Source organism: Tachysurus fulvidraco, chromosome 15 (genome assembly GCF_022655615.1).
Source record: "Tachysurus fulvidraco isolate hzauxx_2018 chromosome 15, HZAU_PFXX_2.0, whole genome shotgun sequence".
In the NCBI taxonomy this organism is placed as follows: Eukaryota; Metazoa; Chordata; class Actinopteri; order Siluriformes; family Bagridae; genus Tachysurus; species Tachysurus fulvidraco.
Window position 1 is genome coordinate 12,155,667 of NC_062532.1, and position 20,368 is coordinate 12,176,034.

A 20,368-nucleotide genomic window follows, 5' to 3' on the forward strand; every position below is an offset into this window, starting at 1 on the left:
TAGAATTGATTATTGTTCAATAACAGCAGACCCTGTCAAGCTTTACTTCCAACACATGAAACGTGTAGCTGGTCAGTGTGAATATTTAATATAGGGAATATAAAAATAAACAATCATAAAAGAATCAAGAAAGCCCAATACCACAACTCTAAGCACCCATGTTCATAGTTCTGTGCACGATTAAAAGAATTCCTGCTGTCCATCAGTCCTCGGAGCATCTATCCATTTATGTTTTTCTGATACCTCTGAGGATAAAATAGATGAAGGTGATGTACCTTGAAGGGCTTTGAAACCCTGCAGTGGCACTCTGGATGAGCCAGTGACGAACTGCAACAGTCGAGCTCGGCGTTCCTCATCAAACGACTCAACAGCGCGCCAGAACCACTTCACAATGTTGCTGTCAGGGGTGCAGTGCTTCAACCGTGTGTTGGACTTCCAGTCGTTAACGTCGATCTTTCCCAGGCCGCACACGATGAGCTGGGAAAGGGCAAGGAAGACGTCATGGTTACGTAAGAGCTAACTGAGGCTGGCATGCAGAGAAAACTTCTAATTACATTATATATATAACATTACTTACAAATTAAAACAAAATAAGCAAATGAATTAATTCCACTACCTCTAGCTCTTTCTCGTCAAAGGCTTTGAGCAGATGTTGTGGTATGACCTCGTTAAAGCCTTTCTGCAGGGCTAAGAACTGAGCCTCTATGCCTCTCAGGAAGCGCCAGTTCACATAAAGCCTGAATGGAGACCGGAGACATGACATCAGCATCGCACTGTGGTGTTAGTGAGTGTGTATGAGGCTGATGCGTTTGCAGTGTTCAGTTTGTGTACCTGACATATTCCTTCTTGGTGTCCTGAGTGACCGGGATGCTCTTGCCATTGGGTTTGAGCTCATGCTGAATGATCTCTCCATATGCATTATGTTCTACACAGAAGGTGTGGTCTAACACCCCTGTGATGTCATTGTCACTAAGAACAATGAAGAAGAAGAAAAAAAATCATTCACCATACAAGGAAAAATAAATACATTGAGAACGTGACTGTGATTTGTTTAATGCTGAACGATAAATAACAGCCAAAGTGCAACTTGTTATGTGACTGTGAGAAGGATAGCTTTAATTTAAAGCTCATTTTTACTTCATCCATATTTTGAATAATTTCATCCTCTATGGCCTGCCAAGCTTCCCACAAATAAATTACATTTAACTACTGCCAGAACCAGGATTATTAGCACTATAGGTAAAGACAGTTGAAAGGATTCTAGGAAAAATAAAAGTAATCTAATTACGAAGGTTTTTTTTCCCCTGTTTCCAATTAATAAATGTAAACCCATATTTTGATAAATAATTCTGGAACTGAACGTATTTGCACCAGATTGACATGTGGAATCTATATGAAGCCTCGTGTTAACACAATGGCCTAAAAATGCTTAGAAATATTAACTGAAAATGAAACCAGCACAAGCTATTTGTTTAATTGTACAGGAATCAAGGGGAACTCACAGGATCCAGACAAGGCTATTGTGGAGATCAGGATCCACAGACTCCATGTCATCTAGAGTGATGGGTTTGCCCAGCAGCTGCTTATAGAAGGGTAGAGTGAAGCCGCCGTCGATGTAGTGACCGTGGAACACAGCCATACCCATTATGCGGCCCACAAAGTGAAAATAGGACAAGTGCTCCTAAAACAAAAACAGTTCTACAATCAATAGGTGGCATTTACAGTAAACAAAAAGTACACGCATCGTAATGCTGTATATTAAAGGATACATACAAAAGTATATTAAAGAATCGACAAGTTTTGTAAGGAAAACTATCACCATACAGTCATGTGAATTCTGTCAAAGAAAAATATTCCATTTCAGGCCAGTAATCAAAACCTACAGTGGAACCTTAAGAACTTCAGATTTAGTCTATTATTTACAGACATCTTCATTTTGCTTAATGAGGTAAGAGTTATGGAAAGGAAAAGCATGCAGTGTTTAATAAAAACGTCATACAACAGAACATATTGCAAAAAGTAAGCATAAGTAATGAATTATTAGTTCCTGAAAACAATTCTGAAACATATAAAAAAATAAATAAATCACTGACTGACATTTTACTAGTCTCCATGGAGCAATTTCCAAAATGAGAAAAATGTGTTTCTGAGACCCTCTGGATAATTTTAGTACTTATTTATGAATTAGTGATGCATTTGTCATAGACCATCAAGTCTAAGTTCTGTTAACATTTTAGACCGGCATTCAGAGTTTTACTGTTATGTACCGGATTGACGGCAGAGTCAGGGTTGATCTGTAACGTGTAGATGTCATCACGTGAATACTGGAAGAGTCCATAGTATGGGTTCAACATCTCATGGGACAGAAGGTATAACCACTCTCTATGAAGAGACAAAGACAAAGCAGACATGGTAAACTTATACCATTCAGAACATTGGCACCGGTTTATCCACTTTCCACAATACAGAAGATGAAATGCTCGGTAATTCACTTCACAATATAAATTCAGTGACCTCATTGTGTAATATCAGGGCGTCACCAGCAGAGGGACTGTGTTAAAATGAATGCTATACAGAAAGTCACATAGATTCAGAATATGTGGACCCATTAAAGATGCTTTTTTGTCTTTGATGATTAGATAAAATAACTTTTATTCAGCAAATATGGCTTTTATGCCTTTAAGAAAATAAAGTCATTGCATTAGCTGATGATCAGCCTAAGGTTATGATACCTTGCTACGCCTCCATAATCCAGTCCTTCTTCTCCTCTGAACTTCACCATCAGTCTCTTCCACAGGTCTTTTGGCCTCATTTTCATCACCTGTCTATATGACTCCTGGAGAGGCAAAGGAAAGAAATGCAAACATCTCAAGAGTATTTTACAGAATCCATTTTGCGTTGTTGGTGGGAAATCTGTACAAAGACAATGGTTCTCTGAACTTCAAATTATGCAAAGGTCTGCCACATCGTGTTCAGCCAATCAGACAAGAGTGTTCACCACAAAGAGGAATGTACAGACAACTTATAGAAATGTCCACAGATGGTGACCAGAGAGAGGTGGTGTGGCCGAATCAGCAAATGGCCGCATGCTGTTAGAGGGCTGGAATTAATTACTTCTGGTTTAAAAACACAACGAAAAACAAACCTGCACATTTTTACAAGGGAACAGGTGCACACTGACATATGCACATGCAAATCCAGGCACACAGACAGACTTTGCTCAAGGGGTCTATAATCTGTATTCTGCAGCCCTGCATGCCTTTCTAGCTCTGGAGGGAACGCAAAGGAATGCAGGAATGCTGCAAGAGAAACAGCCGCACACGCCCATAAAGACGGATGAGCACAAACTCTGGCAAAATCACTTCAAGCTGCGAGCGCACGCTCACTTAGCTCAAAAGCATACCACAGTGGTGTCATAGTTAGGGACAAGATGTCCATGGCTGTGCATCACAATGCTAGAGCTAGTGGCCACCAGTCTACTGTTGTGCGTCCTTCCCACGTGAGTTCAGCCGCATAAATAAATGCAGCTGGGGCACTGAGGACATTTTCATTAGCGGATGAAAGGATTAATAACAAGGCCAGTGTCCAGGCTTGTTTATCAGTGTTTTAAATAACTAATAGACTTCTATTCGCTGTCTGAATCTGGTGTTTCCAGAGAGAGAGACACCAGAGACAGGCAAGAAAATAAAAGAAAAGAGTTTTAGAAGAGGCTAAACAAAACCAAATAACAGACACAACCTTGGTCTCTCTTTGCTGTCAAACATGTGGATGAAAGGAAAAAAGCTGACAGCATGTGGCAACACTGCAGAAATCCCACTCTTGTGAGAGCTCTTGGCTCACATCTAGGCTCTATCAGTAAGTGGCAAAGGAGCATGCAGGCTTTCTTCTCACAGCCCTCCCCTAATTTTTACACCCTTGCTCTGTTAGTTAGTTAGTTGCTATAATTTACTGCCATGTCAGCTACTGAGGCTATCTTCATGGCAAGAACGGTTAATAAGAACTAAAATAACCTAAAATCACAAAGAAATATATATAGACAAATATAGACAACTTAAATTACATTTTTTACATTAATATATGACAGAAACTCTAAAACTTTTTCTGATGAAACCTTGTAAAATAGCTCTTTAAATGAATTGGCCTCATAAAACAACCTTCTGTGGTCATTATGCGCAGGACAGTCCCCTTGCTCTGTAGTGTATTACTGATTTCTAATTATACACCTCACAAATATTTACAAAGTCCATGCATTAATAGGTTCTTAGTCTGAAAAAAATGACACTTGTTTATATTAGCCCTGTCCAGGTCGTTGGCATGAAATGCAGGTGGCTCAAAAGTGTTTGATTTTTATTTGTCTGTTTGAGGCGCCCTACCTCAAAGATCTCCTCGCGGGACACTTCAATCCGGCAATGTCCTGCCTGCGGCTGCTGCTGAGAGAGCTCCTGCCGGAGGATCTTCAGCTTCTGCACCAGGTCTCTTTTGTACTTCGGCACGGTGAGACATTCGGCATCATCGGGCAGATTTCCAGGAGACAGCACTGTCTGGGCCTGCTCTTTCAGCTGACCCACACGACTGCACACACACACACAATCCTGGTCAATACTAAATTTGAAACACAAGTATTTGTATCTACTTAATACAACAAGCACACAAAAACACAATTCATTATAATAAATATGAGAACTTTGATATGAATCCACAATGTGGCCAACAATTAAATCTGGCATGCTTTCTATCGTCCAGACAAAAGACAAACAGATATGTGCTATCTGGCACATAAGTCATTAGCTAGCTTATGCTCACCATCAATGTTTACCAGTTTCCTTGCAACAGTGTTGTCATAACTTAGAACTGTGAGTGTATCTTTTATATGGCTTGCAGTTCAAAAGTTCTATTTAAATGCACCAGCAGTCAAACCTACCTAGAGCAAATTCCTGTTAGCTAAAAAATATGATAAAATGTACAAACCTTCAGCAAACCGGTTCTTTTTTAACTTTATCAGAGTAAAAAACAGGACAAAAACTTGATGACATGTGAAGCTTCCATTTGTCATTCAGCAGCTGTGTGTATATGTATGTATGTATGTATGTGTGTGTGTGTGTGTGTGTGTGTGTGTGTGTGTGTGTGTGTGTGTGTGTGTGTGTATGTATGTGTGTGTATGTTTGTGTGTATATGTTTGTGTGTGTGTGTGTGTGTGTGTGTGTGTGTGTGTGTGTGTGTGTGTGTGTGTGTGTGTGTGTGTGTGTGTATGTATGTATGTTTGTGTGTGTATGTGTGTGCGTATGTGTGCGTGTGTGTGTGTGTGTGTGATGGTTTGCAGCAAGGTCTCTGTTTTTCTGGCTGACTGCTGCTCTGTGGTGTCTGCTGAACATCACCTAGCCGAGCAGAGCTCTGAGCTGCTATGCGCACACACTTCAAATACAGACGGCACACCACATTAGGGCAGGAAAGGGGAAGGATTTTAGATGTGAAAGACAGAATGAGGAAGAAAGCAGAGGAAAATGTAGCGAAAGAAAAGGAGAAATAGCAGAAGAAGACGCAGTACTTGGAAGAATGAGCTTAGACAGAGGAACTGAGGGGTGAACAGGAAATGCTCGTGTTAAAGGCATTGTGAGGAAATCAGCTAGGGGAAGAGCCAGAGAAAAAGAGGAAGGGTGAAATCTGCTAGAGAGAGATGTCTAAATTACTTCAGGGGCAGAAGATCGATTCCACTTATCAGTTAGTAACCAGCTCATAACTCTTTCTATATATTGCATGTTTAGTGCACTCTTGAACTAGTCTCATGAGACATCTGAAACAATGCATCCCTATACATTAAGGCATTAATGTCTTCAAAAAGCTCACATGCAAGTTAAGACACATGGCTAACATTAGCCCTATTTAAATTGGATTAATTTATCAAGGGGACATCTGTGATAAATTTTTCTTGTGAGTTCCTCAAATATCTCATGTCGAGGTTTTACTGCCCAGAACAAAGTACATAGTATAGAGGGTCTCTTCTAAAGCATCCACTTTTCATTGCTTGCTTTGGAAAGAGTTAAATATCTGGGGGTGAATCAATATGTTCTTTAAAACTCTAAACACACCAAGTACCAGCATGTAATTTTCTTAAAGGAGATACACAGAAATGGTAAACTGAATCTTTTCTGGATTATTGACGCATGTCATTAAAATTGTGTAGTGAATCAGCACAGCTACATTTTTCCCCATGACAACACAGTACAGTACAGTAAGGTTACTAATACAAATCCGTATTCTCGTGGAGAACTTGAGATTCTGTTCCTCACATAACATTACCCCTTAAAATAAGAGGCGTATCTTTTCCCCCTTTACACTCTACAATAAACACCAATAGCAGCAGAAACAAAGGGCGAGCTTCAAGGTCTGAGATGTATGTAGATGCAATTGGCCAAAAATTTCTAAGTAATCAATGAAAATGTTATCAGATACTAAATATATAATACTGAAGACTGCTGTGCCTTGTGGTTTGGTAGAAACACGAGTCATGATTCATGCTAATACTTTTCGGACTGCACTGGAACAATCGATAGCCTACACTCTTTCCAGTCCCACCCATATCTCCCTGTATGGTACTCTTATACCGTGGCTTGCTGAACGCTAACCAAGTTCAGCATGCATCTGTAGACATGATACGAGTCCCTCGGCAAGGAAATAAACAACGAAACGTAGGTTCCTAGGTAGATTTGTTTTTTATATTGTGCTATACGGCACGTTCCTCTGGAAAAACACTTTTATATAAGTGCTTTTGTGAGTGAGACCCACTGAGTGAGATTCCTCTAATGTTTTTACCAGTGCTTGTCCGCCACTTGGAATGTCCAGCTGGAGAGCTTTTAGATAGCCAGTATGGTCAGGGACTCAAATGGAAACATCTCATTTCTTTCTCTCTCCTAACTCAGATCACAAAATGGAGTTTGTGTGGACGGTTATACGATCATGCACTACAATGCTTTCTAAATGACCAGGAGCCACCTCCAGTGGAGTTATGTGTGCTACGTCGTAGCTGCTCTTAATGTAGTAAATCCCGACTAGTTACTTTAAAATTTGAGAACAACATTTATAAAAGAAAAGCTGAACGGTAACACGGCATTTAATAAGCTATTTGGTATTTGGAGAGTGTACTGTTATACTGTTGATTTGAACAGTGTACAAACTACAGAGGTCTTTTGGTATACAGTTTGCTATTGAGACACTATAGCATTCACTCTTAACTTGGAGGAAAGGGGGTTTCTGATCTGTCAGGACAGGATAAAGGAAACCTGATCTCTTCATCACTGCATTCTTCAGACATGTGCGCGCACACGCAACATACGCACGCACACACACACAACACAGATGTCAGTAGAGCTTTCAAAAAAAGGGAAAATACTGCAGAAACTTCAGTTCATTCCACATCAGCGCATCCTGGCTGCTTTGCTCAATATTTTCGTTTTATTTTAAGTGGCAAATACTGACACACACCTTAATCTATTGACCGTTCTAAAACACATTTAGAAACAAACATTATTGTAGAAGATTGCCTTACCTGGTCAAAGCCTCACCAGCACCTCGTGAACCGTTAGGACTGGGACTAAGAGGGTAGAATGATAGAATATGCAGCATTAATGTCTAATCCAGATGTGCCATGACTGATACACAAATAAACTTCAAATTCAGATTCTAGTTTATGAAATCTCTGGAATCAAGTGGAATATCTTTACTGTGCACTAATTATGAAATCCAACACAATGTGCTATTATAGGGAAAGAATAAACGATAGGGTGTCATGATGCATTTCCACCCTGAAGTTCTGAGTTTTCCAATCAGCAGATCCAAAAAGGTTTACAACAACATTGCATGCTATTTTTATGCACTTCTTGTTTTGCTTAAATCTGTGAATGAAACCTTAATATAACAGCACATTAATATAAATCTACCAGTTGACTTGCAGCCAAACAACTGTCAGATTTGCTGCTATTAAATTAATACCTTTTGACTAATGGGATATGAAAACTTAGCACTGTGGTACAAGTTCTGTTAGAATGGTGACATTTTTCAGGACATGAACACTCACTTGAGGACAAGGTGCAGGTTGGCAGAGAGCCGTGGGTCCGTGAACTGTGTCGTTCTGTTGTTGTGGTCAACAAAATAGACGCGGCCTGTGGCTGTGTTCCTAATTTCCCACCCTGGAGGCAATGGTCCCAGCTCCTCACAATTCACATTACTAAGATCCCTAGAGATAGAGAGCAAAAATATGCAATTATGTTAAAAGCAGAATAAAGAATCACAGCAAGTAAACAGAGACAGGGTTTTGTACATCAGGGCTGACACTCAAAGCACACAGTAATAAATGATTATTTATTTATTTTTATTGGAAAGGGTGAAAAACAAACTGGCTTTCCAAATCCTGTACTGATGTCTTCATCTGGTGAATAAAAATGACTTCAAGAATAAAATTTTTTCGAATAAATCTTCATTTTCTCACGTTTAGTACTATTTAAGATGTTAGTTCTACGGAATGGAAAGGCACACCAAAGTGTGATCATTTTAGTGAAATACAAATACAGTGGCATTTAAACTGTCCATTTATGTAGATGTCTTTATGTGGATGATTCACTCCTTCAATGCCAATGGACAGGTTCATAAGGAACCCAGTATCTATTTTATGGACTACAATCTCAGTTTTTAGTACTAAGAATGCAGTGAAAGTCACTGCTACATTAAATCCATGTGAAGAGCTTGAATGAAACGGTATCAGGATGTATGCAAGAGAAGAGTCCGTGTTAACAGTAAGAGTAGGTATGAACTGAGGGGTTACCTTGGAACTCTGGGGTCATGCCACGTGCTGACACCTGTCTGAGTGTGCAGGAAGTACACCTGGCCCTGCTGTGTGGTCCGCTGCTCTGTGGACCAATCAGGGAAAACGGACGCAGGATTAGTCGTGGTTGATTATTCGTGAGCAGGATTTAGATTAGGAAAAAAATTTTTTTTATAATTTTGAAAGCATTACTAGCAACAACACTATATACAGCAGCAATGTCCAATCTTATCCACAAAGGGCCGGTGAGGGTGCAGGTTTTCATTCTAACCAAGCAGAAGCCACACCTGATTCCACCTGTTTAATCAGTTGTTCTTGGCTTTTAGTAGACTCTGGTGTGGCTTCTGCTTGGTTGGAATGAAAACCTGCACCCACACCGGCAAGATTGGACACCGCTGATATATAGAGTATAGGATACATCTCAAAATCTGAAAACAAAGAAAATTCTCTCGTTTTATTTTCACAACATGTAACTCGGGAAATCTGTAGGATCGGATTAGGTGATCAGGTGGGAAAGACTCTTTTCATTGGTCTGGGTTAGATAGCAGTGAATAAGTTCATAATTGGTGCAATCCTCTTTTTTTGACGTAGTACTCTAAATTACTTTCATGTACACACAAACACACACTAATGCATCTGTGTACTCAATCCACACCCTAAGGCGCACACACACACACACACACATCCACAGGATTTGACAAACACACACACTTACTTGTCTAACCTGTAGTGGTGATGACAGCAGTCAATGTCAGAAAGACATTTCAAACACATGGCTTTCTCTACATCTCTAATGCTGAAGTCCCAGAAGCTCAGGTTGCACCTGCATGTACACTAACACCTGCGGTTTCATTCCTCGGGCAAACAGAAGCTAAGGGCAAATGTTCTCCTATGAGAAGTCTATTTGAACAACAAACTAACCTAACTAACCCTCTGATATGTCACGTTTGTCTTGTGCATGTGCATGTCTTGTGAGCTGACCGTAGCCCTCGGGGAGATCTGGTGGTGTGTGCAGGTGAGTTCGACTCATGTAATTTCTGTGTCTCTGTGATCGCACGCGGCGCTCCTGCACTCGCAGCTCGCCTGCTTGAGCAACCGCTGCCCCATTGGGCGTCATGATAGGCGTGTTCTCGTCGACCAAACAACTAAGGGGACGACCAGGACTAGAGTACTCCGACGCTGGCCTGAGAGAGAGAGAGAAAGAGAGGGAAAGATAAACTGCTAAGTCTAAGTGTTCAAAGGCCTGAAATACTTTTAGAATTGTAATCGGTATATGGCTAAGATGGAAAAAACAAAAAAAAGGGAAAGGAAATTAGAATTTGCTGAAAGAAAAAGCATAAAATCACATATCACATAAAACACGACCAAAGAAAAAACAAAAACAACTTTAGCTTGGCCCTTTATTCAGAGGTTTAAATGTTCAGATTATGCTGTAGACCAGACATATCTGGTGTATACAAAAGATCACTGAAGAGTCTTTCATCACTGCCGTATTCAAAATGCAGTGATGGACTTAAAAGTGATCCAGAAGTGAAGAGTACGAGTGCATTTTAAAAACTGGCAATCTGAATCAAATCTGCCTTCCTCTGCTTTAATCTAGAGTCTCCACTACTGCTAAATAACATCTCATTTCTGCTTCAGGCTTTCATATAGTAAATTCTTTTTTCTTGGACTGGTTTAACTTTTAAAGACTTCACAAATTGGAAAATTGAAAACCAGGCTGCTGCAGTTGCTTGATTTAGTGACACCTGACTGTGCGAGTAATAAGCTAGAATTTCTGTCTGTTAAACTAGTTTGTCTTTAGAACATGTGGGCAGGCTGCTTAATATTTCTACCTGCTGCTTCACTGGCTAATACTGAAGGAAGCTAGAAAATAATCATACGGAAAACAATATTAGGATCTCTGTTTAAAAGAAAAAAAGGCTAAAACACCATTAAACAGCTTCATGTGATGAATGAGGCAGAAAGAACTACTGTAGTGACAAATGAGTTTTAGATGAACTATAGCACAGCAATGTCCGGATATCTGAGGCTCAGGGATCCAATACAGTGCTACAGAATATAACTGAGCACTGGCAAATTCTACATTAAAGTGAGAGCTTTTCTAACCCTGCAATTCAAATCCAGAAAATTAGAATTAGTGTTATTCACTGATTAAACATGATTATTAAGCTATTATAAAAGGTACTGGTGTCAACAACTTTTTAAAAAAACATAGGTTCATGTCCAGTCACTTACCTGGTTGGTCTCTCCCACTGCGTGCTGCGTGTGATGTGGTTCAGGTACTGAATCCGACCAGAAGCAGTTCTCCTCTCCTCCCAGCTGCACCACACAGACACACACACACACGCATGCATGCACACAAACACACGCATGCACACACAAACACACACACAAGCATACACACACACGCGCATGCATACACACGCACACACACGCACATTAGGAGTCTGTCACTATGAACAGAATACCCATTTCCAGTGAAAACACAGCAATGGGCTAAGGCTAAACATAAATCCACTTCTCTACAGTAACTTACCCATCTGGTAGATCGTTGTCAAATAGACGGCTGCAGTCAACCACAGGCCCACCAGTGCCAATCCTGTCTCTGGATTGAAGGCTCACTGCACGCATACAGACAGTAAAATGTCACATATAGAATTCAAAACACTCGTTTTGGCATGTTTACATGAATAACTGCTGAGCAACAATTTAGCATTATATATTATATTCAAGATATATATACACAAGCTCATGTGGTATGCTATATGAGTGTTTAAAACACACCGCATAAAAGCCTGGATCCAGGCCCATTCTGCCTTGCTGGATGTCTTTCATGATTTATTTTTAATATGAACTGGAAATGTTAGCTGAGAGACACGGACGAAGCCAACAGATGAAGAAAGTGAGGATAACATTCTACTAGTCTACTTTACACGTGTAATTAAAAAGCACTACTAAAGTCGACATAATGCTGAGGATTTGCACCGCTACATGCAACAGGAAAGAGTGTGTGCACTGATGAAAGGCTTGCTCCTAAAGCTGGAGCAAGGAGGAGCAAGACTCAAAGAATTCACCCATTTTCTTCTGGCTAATCATACATTACATGTAGTGCAACCGGTTATGTTTGCTAGTCTTTACATCACAAAAATGTAAGAAATGAAGCAGTCATTAGTAAGAAAAAGATTCTAGAAACATAAATGATACACACCTACTATCTGACCCCTCACTGTGTCACTGTCATTGGGTCCCAGCTTGTTTAGATCCAACCTCTGATCTAAGAGTCAAAAATGAAAAGACCGACATAGAGAAAGAGAGAAAAACAAAAATCACGGTGATTCATTTTGATAATCCTGTTCAATATCAAACATTTAGCCATGACCCAGGATTTACCAGATGCTGAAAAACAATTAAAAACTGTAAGTACGTTAATAAGACCAAAGCTTTTCACAATCAAAAGATGAGTCACAAAGAGGAGTGTGTGCCTCACTTATACCTGTGTGGTATTTCCCTTGACTATCATCCAGTCTGACAGCCTGAGGAGCAATGCGTGTGCGTGCGTGCGTGTGTGTATGTGTGTGTGGGCTTGTACACAAAGCCTGCTTTATTCTTTGTATTCTCTAGAAAGAGGGACGCTAGATCTCTCTGTTTCTGTGCTGCAGGACAGGAAGAGAGGGACAGGAATAACAAGTAGGACAGACAGACAGACACACACACACAGTCAAGTCAAAAAGTATGACTAGACTAAATAGGTGGTTCAAGCTAGGTGTATGGCTTCCTCAAAACCACAACAAAGCTCATCCTAATAATACTTACTAAAGACAGAAAGAGACAAACAAGGTACAACACCGTACAATGTATGTAATAAGTCCAATAATAACCAAATAAAAACATTTCTGTGATTTCTTTTAGGAGACAGTTTATTTAACATTAATGAAAAAAACTAACAGGTGAAGCTGTTTCTTAATGTCGTCTGTCATGTTCAAGTCTTCAGGACAGAGGACGTGTCACTTTGTGCTTTGCTACCATGACAAAGTGCTTTTGTTTTTTGTCTTAGAAGGCTTAAGATACAGAAAAAGAGGCGAGTGAAAGAACGACTTTATAAATGAAGTGATAACATGATCTAACTTGGACATTAAATGTAACTGTATATGGATAAAACCTACAACACGCTCTTTAATAAACAGGAAACAAATCACTGTTTTGCTCAAGAGTAATGTGAGGAATGAAAGCAGGTCTGGTTGCTGTAACAATAAAATCAACTCCACCTTGTGACAGATCATATCACACCACTTTGTTAGTGATTTTTTTTTGCTTGAACGCCATAATATTCATCTCAAACTAAGAAAGAAAGAAACTATAAAAGCTCAGAGTGAACTAAAGACATAAGCAAGACATAAGATGTGTAAAAAGAGAATAGATGGAATGCACTGGGAGAAACATAAAAAAAAAAAGCAGACAAAAGAAAGAAAAGCAGACAGACAGCAGGAAATGCAAGGAATCCCTCCCAGCTGTGGGAGAGGCCCGTGGTTTCCTGTACTTCTTCAGGAAATGAGCTTGAGGGTTTTCTAGGAAATGGATTCTTTTAAAAGTCGCCCCAGACAGAACTGTGAGTCTGAGGCACCCGAAACTGCCTGCTCCTGCAAACAATCCATGAAACCTCCACGACCATGGGCGAGATTGTGGGCAACAGCTGTGTGTGTAAAGTCTGGATCGCAACAAAAAGTATGAGACCTCTGATTTCAAAATCAAAAGGAACAGAAACGGACCCAGGCACAGACAGTGCCATTTACACCCAGACATTGATAATAGTCTTCTAGGCTCCAACGTGTATATTATTCTTAGTAAACGCTTTCTGAGAGCTGAGGTCATCTAGACACACACTCATACACACAGCAACTAGGTCTACTTCTCCAAAACATTTCACATAGGAACACACTTACACACACACACACACACACAGACACACACACAGACACACAGACACACACAGACACATACACATACTTACAGCCTGTGTCTTTGAGGCGGTTGATGGAGTTGGAGAGAAGCCGTACGCAGCCAAGAAAGCCAGCACCCTGCTTCTTGTGGATTTTCTTATGGTTCCACACACTAATAGTGATGGAGTCCAATTTCCCGATGTATCTGTACAGACACAAGCACAACATGGCAATAAATAACAAAGCTACGCCAGTTCCACTTTTAGTACTGGAGTAGTAAATGCTTGATATTTGCAGGATTTATGAACCGTAAGGAAAAGGTTTCTTTTTGTGTTACACTGTGTTCCTGATAAGTTATGAAACCCTAGATATTCTGTTTAATCAGAGACGCAAAGCTCATGTGTTCCAAGCATGTCTGAAATGTCATAGGTTTGTAAGAGACTGCCAAAGTGAACGAATCCTCTGCGAGTCAAGGGAGCATGACAGAAAGAGAAGGAAGAGCGGCGGGAGGATGAAAGGAGACTAAGGGGAGATGGATAGCACGACTAGACATTCAGGCGAAGTCAGGCAGGCCAAAGAAGGGGCCAAGGAAGCCCAAACAATACGCTGCTTCTCTAGAAACAAACATTTATCACTTTTCCAGCACCAGTGGATTTAATAAAGGCCTGAGCTCAGGAGTGATCCAAATTATGTGGAATGCTTGTGCATGCCAAACTATGCTTATTTCCAGACATTACAACAGCTTGTAAAAGAACCATGAACAGAATCCATGCCAAAGCCTGACCGACATTTAAAAAGAACTGATAACCTGTCTGAATGGTCATTTTACTGCGCATGAGTCATGAGAACCACAAAGAATTATTACCAGTTTGCAAAGTTATTTTTCCAGATAAATACCAAGTAGCATTTTTCCTCCATCAACACTTAATGGTCTTACTGTTTCCAAAATGAATCTGCAAGCTAAATAAGGACCTTCAAATGAACGGGTGATCACAAGCTGGTATTTACAGTAAGCAGACAGCCCATGTTTGTGGAGTTCTTTACCATGCTGATCTGAGTTCAGCTGGACGGAGCAGGTGCTGGGACAGTGAGAGCTGAGCTCACTGTCGGATGGTTACTGAGGCTAGTAAGAGAAACCCGCGAGTGTTTGGCATGAACTGCATGACTTTCACTGAGCCAAAGATCCTCAATGAGAGGTCCAGCTGCACCCCGAGAACACAGAGTCCACCTGCTTCCCCCAGTTACAGAGCAAAAGAGAGACCGAGGAAGAAAGAACACTGACATTAATGAAGAAACTCGGTCACAGAAGAGTATATAATACTCTTCGACCTGCGTCCAGCTTTGCCTCTGATCGGGTAGCATCCGGTTACCATGGCAACCAAACAAAAGGAGACATGGGCTTCCTCCTGCTGTTGGCCCACTTTGAGGAATCGCTGGAAAATTTCTCCATCGTTCTTTCCCTTGCATATGCACTCTCAATTAGGACTCTGGGTAAAGTGACACCGAGTGTCGGAAAGTTACTATTTTTATTTAAAACCTTAGCTCACCATCAGCAGACAGTGAGCGGTTTGTGTGTGTGTGTGCATGCTAAATGTGTTTTGGTGACACAGTTAGTAACTTTTAAGCTTCTTTTGAAAGCCTAGAAAATATTTAAAATACCATGACTTCTGCAAACTGCTGTTAACTTAATCTACACCAGACAGAGGGGATCTGAATCACTGCAGGTAAACCTACCTACTCGCAGTGCACTTTATTAGGAACACCAGTACCTATACTATATTATATATTATATATTATTTATATAAACGGCCAATAGTTTGGCAGTGGTGTGATGCATAACATCATGGCATTCAGGTAATATTCCCATTAACAGAAAAGCATCTCAGAATGCACAACACATTGAACCTACGCCTACTCCTGTCAGCTAAGAACAGAACGCTGACCCTGCAGTGTGCACAGACCAGCCCAATCTGGACAGTCGAAGGCTGGAAAAACATAGTCTGATGAATCTCAATTACTGCTGAGGCACAAAGATGATAGGCTTTGTCCACAAACAGCATGAATCCATGAATCTAACCTGTCCTCCACCATCAGTTGAGGCTGGTGGTAGTGGTGCAGTATTAATAATACTAAACACTCATCACTTGAATGTCACAGTCAATTTGAGTATTATTGCTGAAAAATCCTTTTATCATCTTCATCTCATCTTCTACAAGATAACGTACCATGTCACAAAGCAAATGTCGTCTCAAACTGGTTTCGTTAACATGACGACGGGTTCGGTGTTCTTCAGCGACCTTCTCAACCGCTAGAAATGAATCCGGTAGAACACTTTCGGGATGTGGTAGAATAGAAGATGAACATAAAAATGCAGCTGAATAAAAAATCCTAAAAAACCTCTGTGGGGCAATCATGTCATCAGGGTCCAGTTACTAAAAGGAATGTTTCCAATATCATGTGGAACACCTGCCATGAAAAGTTAGACTGTTTTGAGAGCAAAGATTGACCCCACTCAGTATTAGTGTAGTGTTACTAATAAAGTACGAAATAATAGTAAATAATATAATACGAGTAATAGAGTACGGAGTGAATGTATGTGTGAAGATAAATCTTCGGATAATTACAGCTGATTCTTGGAGACAAACAGGCAAAGCTGTGAAGCAATAACCCAAACAATGCAATTCATCAAATCAAAACCTAGCAGCAAAAATTAATCGCACCACAAGATAGGAATAATACATGACAGTTTAAGAGGATTAAATAAAAGGGAAAAAGAAAGAATCATGAAAACATTTTTTTTAGGGTGAGAAAACAAGAGATGATTGTATGTAGTCATGAGTGAGATATAGTGTGATATCGTAGCATGATAAAGTAGCCATGAGTGTGAGGTAACGTCACAGGGATGGTGTGTGTGCTCAGCTAGATGGAAAAACAATGTGTGTGTATATGTGTAAAGTATTACTTACAGGTCATAGTGTTGGTTCCATTTTGGGTCCAGAGTGTTTCTCACAGTGTCTGTAGAGTGACACTGCCCTGAACCGTCCACCACCACTTTGGCAAAAGGGTCAGGGAGGCCTGCCATAGACATGACACATACAAATAAACACCTTCATTTATACACACAATTCAACTACAGTAATGCTCTTTACATATTTTATCATTTCTCTTAAAATTTTTTATTCATCCAACTTAAGTCAAATCACAGAAAGTTGTTTAATGACACGGTCACTTAAATGTGTCTAAGCCACAATAACCAATCCGAGTCTGATTTTGGCCAAAAGTGAAAAGGAAGAAAATTGCATTTAAAGATTCGCTGGTGCTGAAGCATCCCAGACATTTTGAGTTTTAAATCGATATCGGTTTACAAACTGAATTGATTCGGCGTGTGTTCATTTTGCTGTGGAATGTACATGGCTTTCCAGCAAGTGTGATATTCTCTGTGTTCGCTAAACACTTATGCATAGCTTATTGTTTTTAATATCCGAGCAAAAAAAATAATAATAATAATACATTTTTAAAGGTGACATCAGTGTCCTCAACCCTGAGAACATGGGATCACCGGGTTTCCCCTCACTTGGTAGCTTTAATTAATTATATATAATGATTCTGCAAAATACAAAATGGCCTTCCACTTCCCACTTCTACAATGAGATGAATAAAGCACTGAAAAGCTTATGCGTGCATACGTACATTATGTCAGAAAATAAACCAAAAAAAGTGTCCATCTACTTTATGTAAAAATCATGATTCATGATTTGCCCCAAAGTTTAAAGGTAGCAAATTCTAAGTTCTTACGTTTATGAAAATTGTATGATATTGCCTTTATTTTTCTTTAGCTTGGCTTACGGAAACACATCGTGATTGAAAATGTCTGAATAATATGAATAAACATTTCAATATTAGAAATGTTCATTGAAATTTGACAGGCCTAAAACACACACACTCAACAGTATGAGACAGTCTGCAGTAAGTGGCACCTGGGTGGCTGAGCCTGACAGCCTGTTACTGTGACACCCAGAACCCAAACAACTCCAAACACACACACACACACACACACACACACACACACACACACACACACACACACACACACACACACACACTCTCACTTCCCTCTTGTCCTGTTGGTCTGTGTTATTTTAACATTGCACATACATGTACTCTGCAGCCCTCACACTACTGTTTTTCATCACTTTCCCTCACTCCTCCTGGCTTTTCCTCGTTGGTTCCTTATCGGATCATTCTTTTTTGTTATCGTCCGTGGTGCACCATGATGTGTGTTGGAGCAAGACAGAGACACAAGAAAGAAAGGCGCATTATGTTTTTGTACGTAGTGCCCTGCAGTCAGAGCCGCTTTATCTATAAACCGACCCACATTTCGGTCGTCTCGTGAGGCAAGAATACTTATCTCGCTCGCCGCACATCAAACAGACAGAATGACTCAAGCACTCAGAAGATTTATATAAAGCTACAGAAATAGAACACACACTCTCTGTGATGGAGGTACTTACGAAAGAAGTCTTTCTTCGCTAGGTTCTTCGCACACAGCACTGCAAAACAAAACAGAAAAAGAGCAGATTTAATTGCAGATCATCACAACACTGTTAGCAATCACAAGAAAACTCAAACCAGAGGGTCAGTCAGTATACTTTAGTCTGCATGTCAGTGGGGTGTAGCTCCAGGATCAGTATGTGCTGAAATGGGTCAAGAGATGCTCAGATTTATGCTTAGACTCACACTGAGCTCAAAGTGCTCAGATCAAGCAGACAAGTTTTAAAAAATGCATACTGAGAGTCTGCAGATGTAAAAGCTACAGCTGGTCTCCATTCAGCCAAAGTCCTAAAACACGTCTACCGCACGCCATCGTTTCTAGAAAAGCTTTCGGTTACGCATTTCACTGATACTGTCCTGTTTATTACCAAGTGGTTCAATGAAAGAAGAAGCACTTCAGAGAAGAAGAAGAAAAAAAAAAAAACAAGCCATCACACAAGATCAAGCTAAAAAGTACCACCATTTTGTTCAGTCTTTTAGGCTGTTATTTTAGGCAGAACTGAAACAACCATAAAATCGAGAGGAAAACAAAACTAAACAAACTGTTTCACAGCTGAAAATGGACACTAATCCAATTAGGATTCAGAAAGCTTTATACAGACTTATTAGGAATATTATATAGACTAACAGGAATAGTCTAAAGTGACCTCATCGTCTGTTTCACTGACACCACTGTGTAGTAGGGCTGCACAATTATGGAAAATGGCATATTGCGATTATTGAGGTCAATATTGCGATTGCAATATAATAAACAAATGGTATCATGAGTTAACTTGCTTGGTTCTCAAGGAAAATGCACACACAGATTACTGATAATGCTGAAATTTGTATTTCTAAACTCAAGCTGGCAACAACAACAAACAAATGCAAAACGTTTTCAAATTAAAATATAAAATAACACATTAATGCTGATTAATGAAAAGCCTAAGATCAAAACTGTAGGTGTACAGTATATATATATATATTGTGTCTCGGCTTTTTTCGTCAATAATAATGCATGTTAATTTAGTCTTAGTCAGCGTTTTTGGACAGTGGTGCAGTCTTGTCATCGTCTTGTCTTAGTCATGAAAAAAAGGTTGTTGACGAACATATTTCGTCTCGTCTACACTACATATAACAGAGGTAGCATTTTTTCTGGCCACCAGTTCAGTGTCCGTCTGCTCGGCATCCATCTTCACCCGTTCCGCTCTGCACACCGAAAAAGTCACATGACCATACGCGCCACACGTGCCACTGCCTAAACTGAAACTCACTGGTCTTTTTTAGCTGACAGCGGTGTAGTGTATGAAATAGGCAAACAGCTTTCAGAGAGAATGGATTGTCATGTCCACACAAGCATTTATTTATTTCATAAAATCGCACAACTGTCGCACAACTGTGTAGTCCATCAGGGAACAATTGATTGTCTTAATGTTGTAACTGATTACTACTCAGATATTGACTGATCTGCTATCCAGTTAATGCACATAGCAGCTACCAAAAAATATATATATTTCTTTGAACCTGAGGTTGAAACGGCATTTTATATATACATGACGAAGCAGTTAGTTACTTTCAAATCCTTACGTGTTCCTATTTCATCCGATCGCCATCCATTCACATTTCAGCACACCATTGAGGAAAATATACTTGTGATTACAACCCAGCAGAAAGGACTAGAAATTTGTTACAAGGTAGTGAGTCAGCTGTTGAGAGAAGCTGCTTGCTGGGAAACACTTCACAGCTCCTTTAAACGGTTGGTGGTGGTTGTTGTTGTTGTTTTTTCTCCTGGAACTACACGATGTGTTAAATGAGATTAAGTGAGGTTAAGAGCCCTTCAGTGAAGGACCCTTAATGAGTCATCTACACTCTTTCTTACTTCTCACCCAGGAGCATTTGAGAAGGACTTCAATGAAGAGAGGTTGGTTAAGAAAGCTTAAAGGAAATGGGGTAAAGAACGCAGAGTGCACGCTGCACAAATTTCTAAAGCTCCGAATGTCTGGCTTTTAATTGTTGGTTTGGTGGAGGTAGGGGTGGGGCATTTCTTCCACAGAAAAACGGAAAGATGTGAGCTCTGAGAACT

At 40.1% G+C, this 20,368-nt stretch overlaps 1 protein-coding gene across 2 annotated transcripts in view; it reads right to left on the bottom strand.

The window, feature by feature from the left end:
- The window catches only part of smurf2 (SMAD specific E3 ubiquitin protein ligase 2), a 40,695-nt gene that overhangs the window by 3,818 nt on the left and 16,509 nt on the right, over positions 1 to 20,368 (bottom strand). The window contains exons 2-18 of one of the 2 annotated variants that reach the window (XM_027141712.2): positions 18,267 to 18,305; positions 16,722 to 16,830; positions 13,827 to 13,960; positions 12,027 to 12,092; positions 11,355 to 11,439; positions 11,054 to 11,137; positions 9,746 to 9,999; positions 8,816 to 8,900; positions 8,072 to 8,230; positions 7,544 to 7,588; positions 4,374 to 4,572; positions 2,733 to 2,836; positions 2,268 to 2,382; positions 1,503 to 1,681; positions 832 to 969; positions 617 to 737; positions 276 to 477 (exon numbers count right to left, since the gene is read on the bottom strand). In XM_027141712.2, the coding sequence (XP_026997513.1) occupies positions 276 to 477; positions 617 to 737; positions 832 to 969; positions 1,503 to 1,681; positions 2,268 to 2,382; positions 2,733 to 2,836; positions 4,374 to 4,572; positions 7,544 to 7,588; positions 8,072 to 8,230; positions 8,816 to 8,900; positions 9,746 to 9,999; positions 11,054 to 11,137; positions 11,355 to 11,439; positions 12,027 to 12,092; positions 13,827 to 13,960; positions 16,722 to 16,830; positions 18,267 to 18,305 (2,118 nt within the window). The remainder of the gene's footprint in view (positions 1 to 275; positions 478 to 616; positions 738 to 831; positions 970 to 1,502; positions 1,682 to 2,267; positions 2,383 to 2,732; positions 2,837 to 4,373; positions 4,573 to 7,543; positions 7,589 to 8,071; positions 8,231 to 8,815; positions 8,901 to 9,745; positions 10,000 to 11,053; positions 11,138 to 11,354; positions 11,440 to 12,026; positions 12,093 to 13,826; positions 13,961 to 16,721; positions 16,831 to 18,266; positions 18,306 to 20,368) is intronic. The other variant, XM_027141713.2, reaches the window with a different exon arrangement.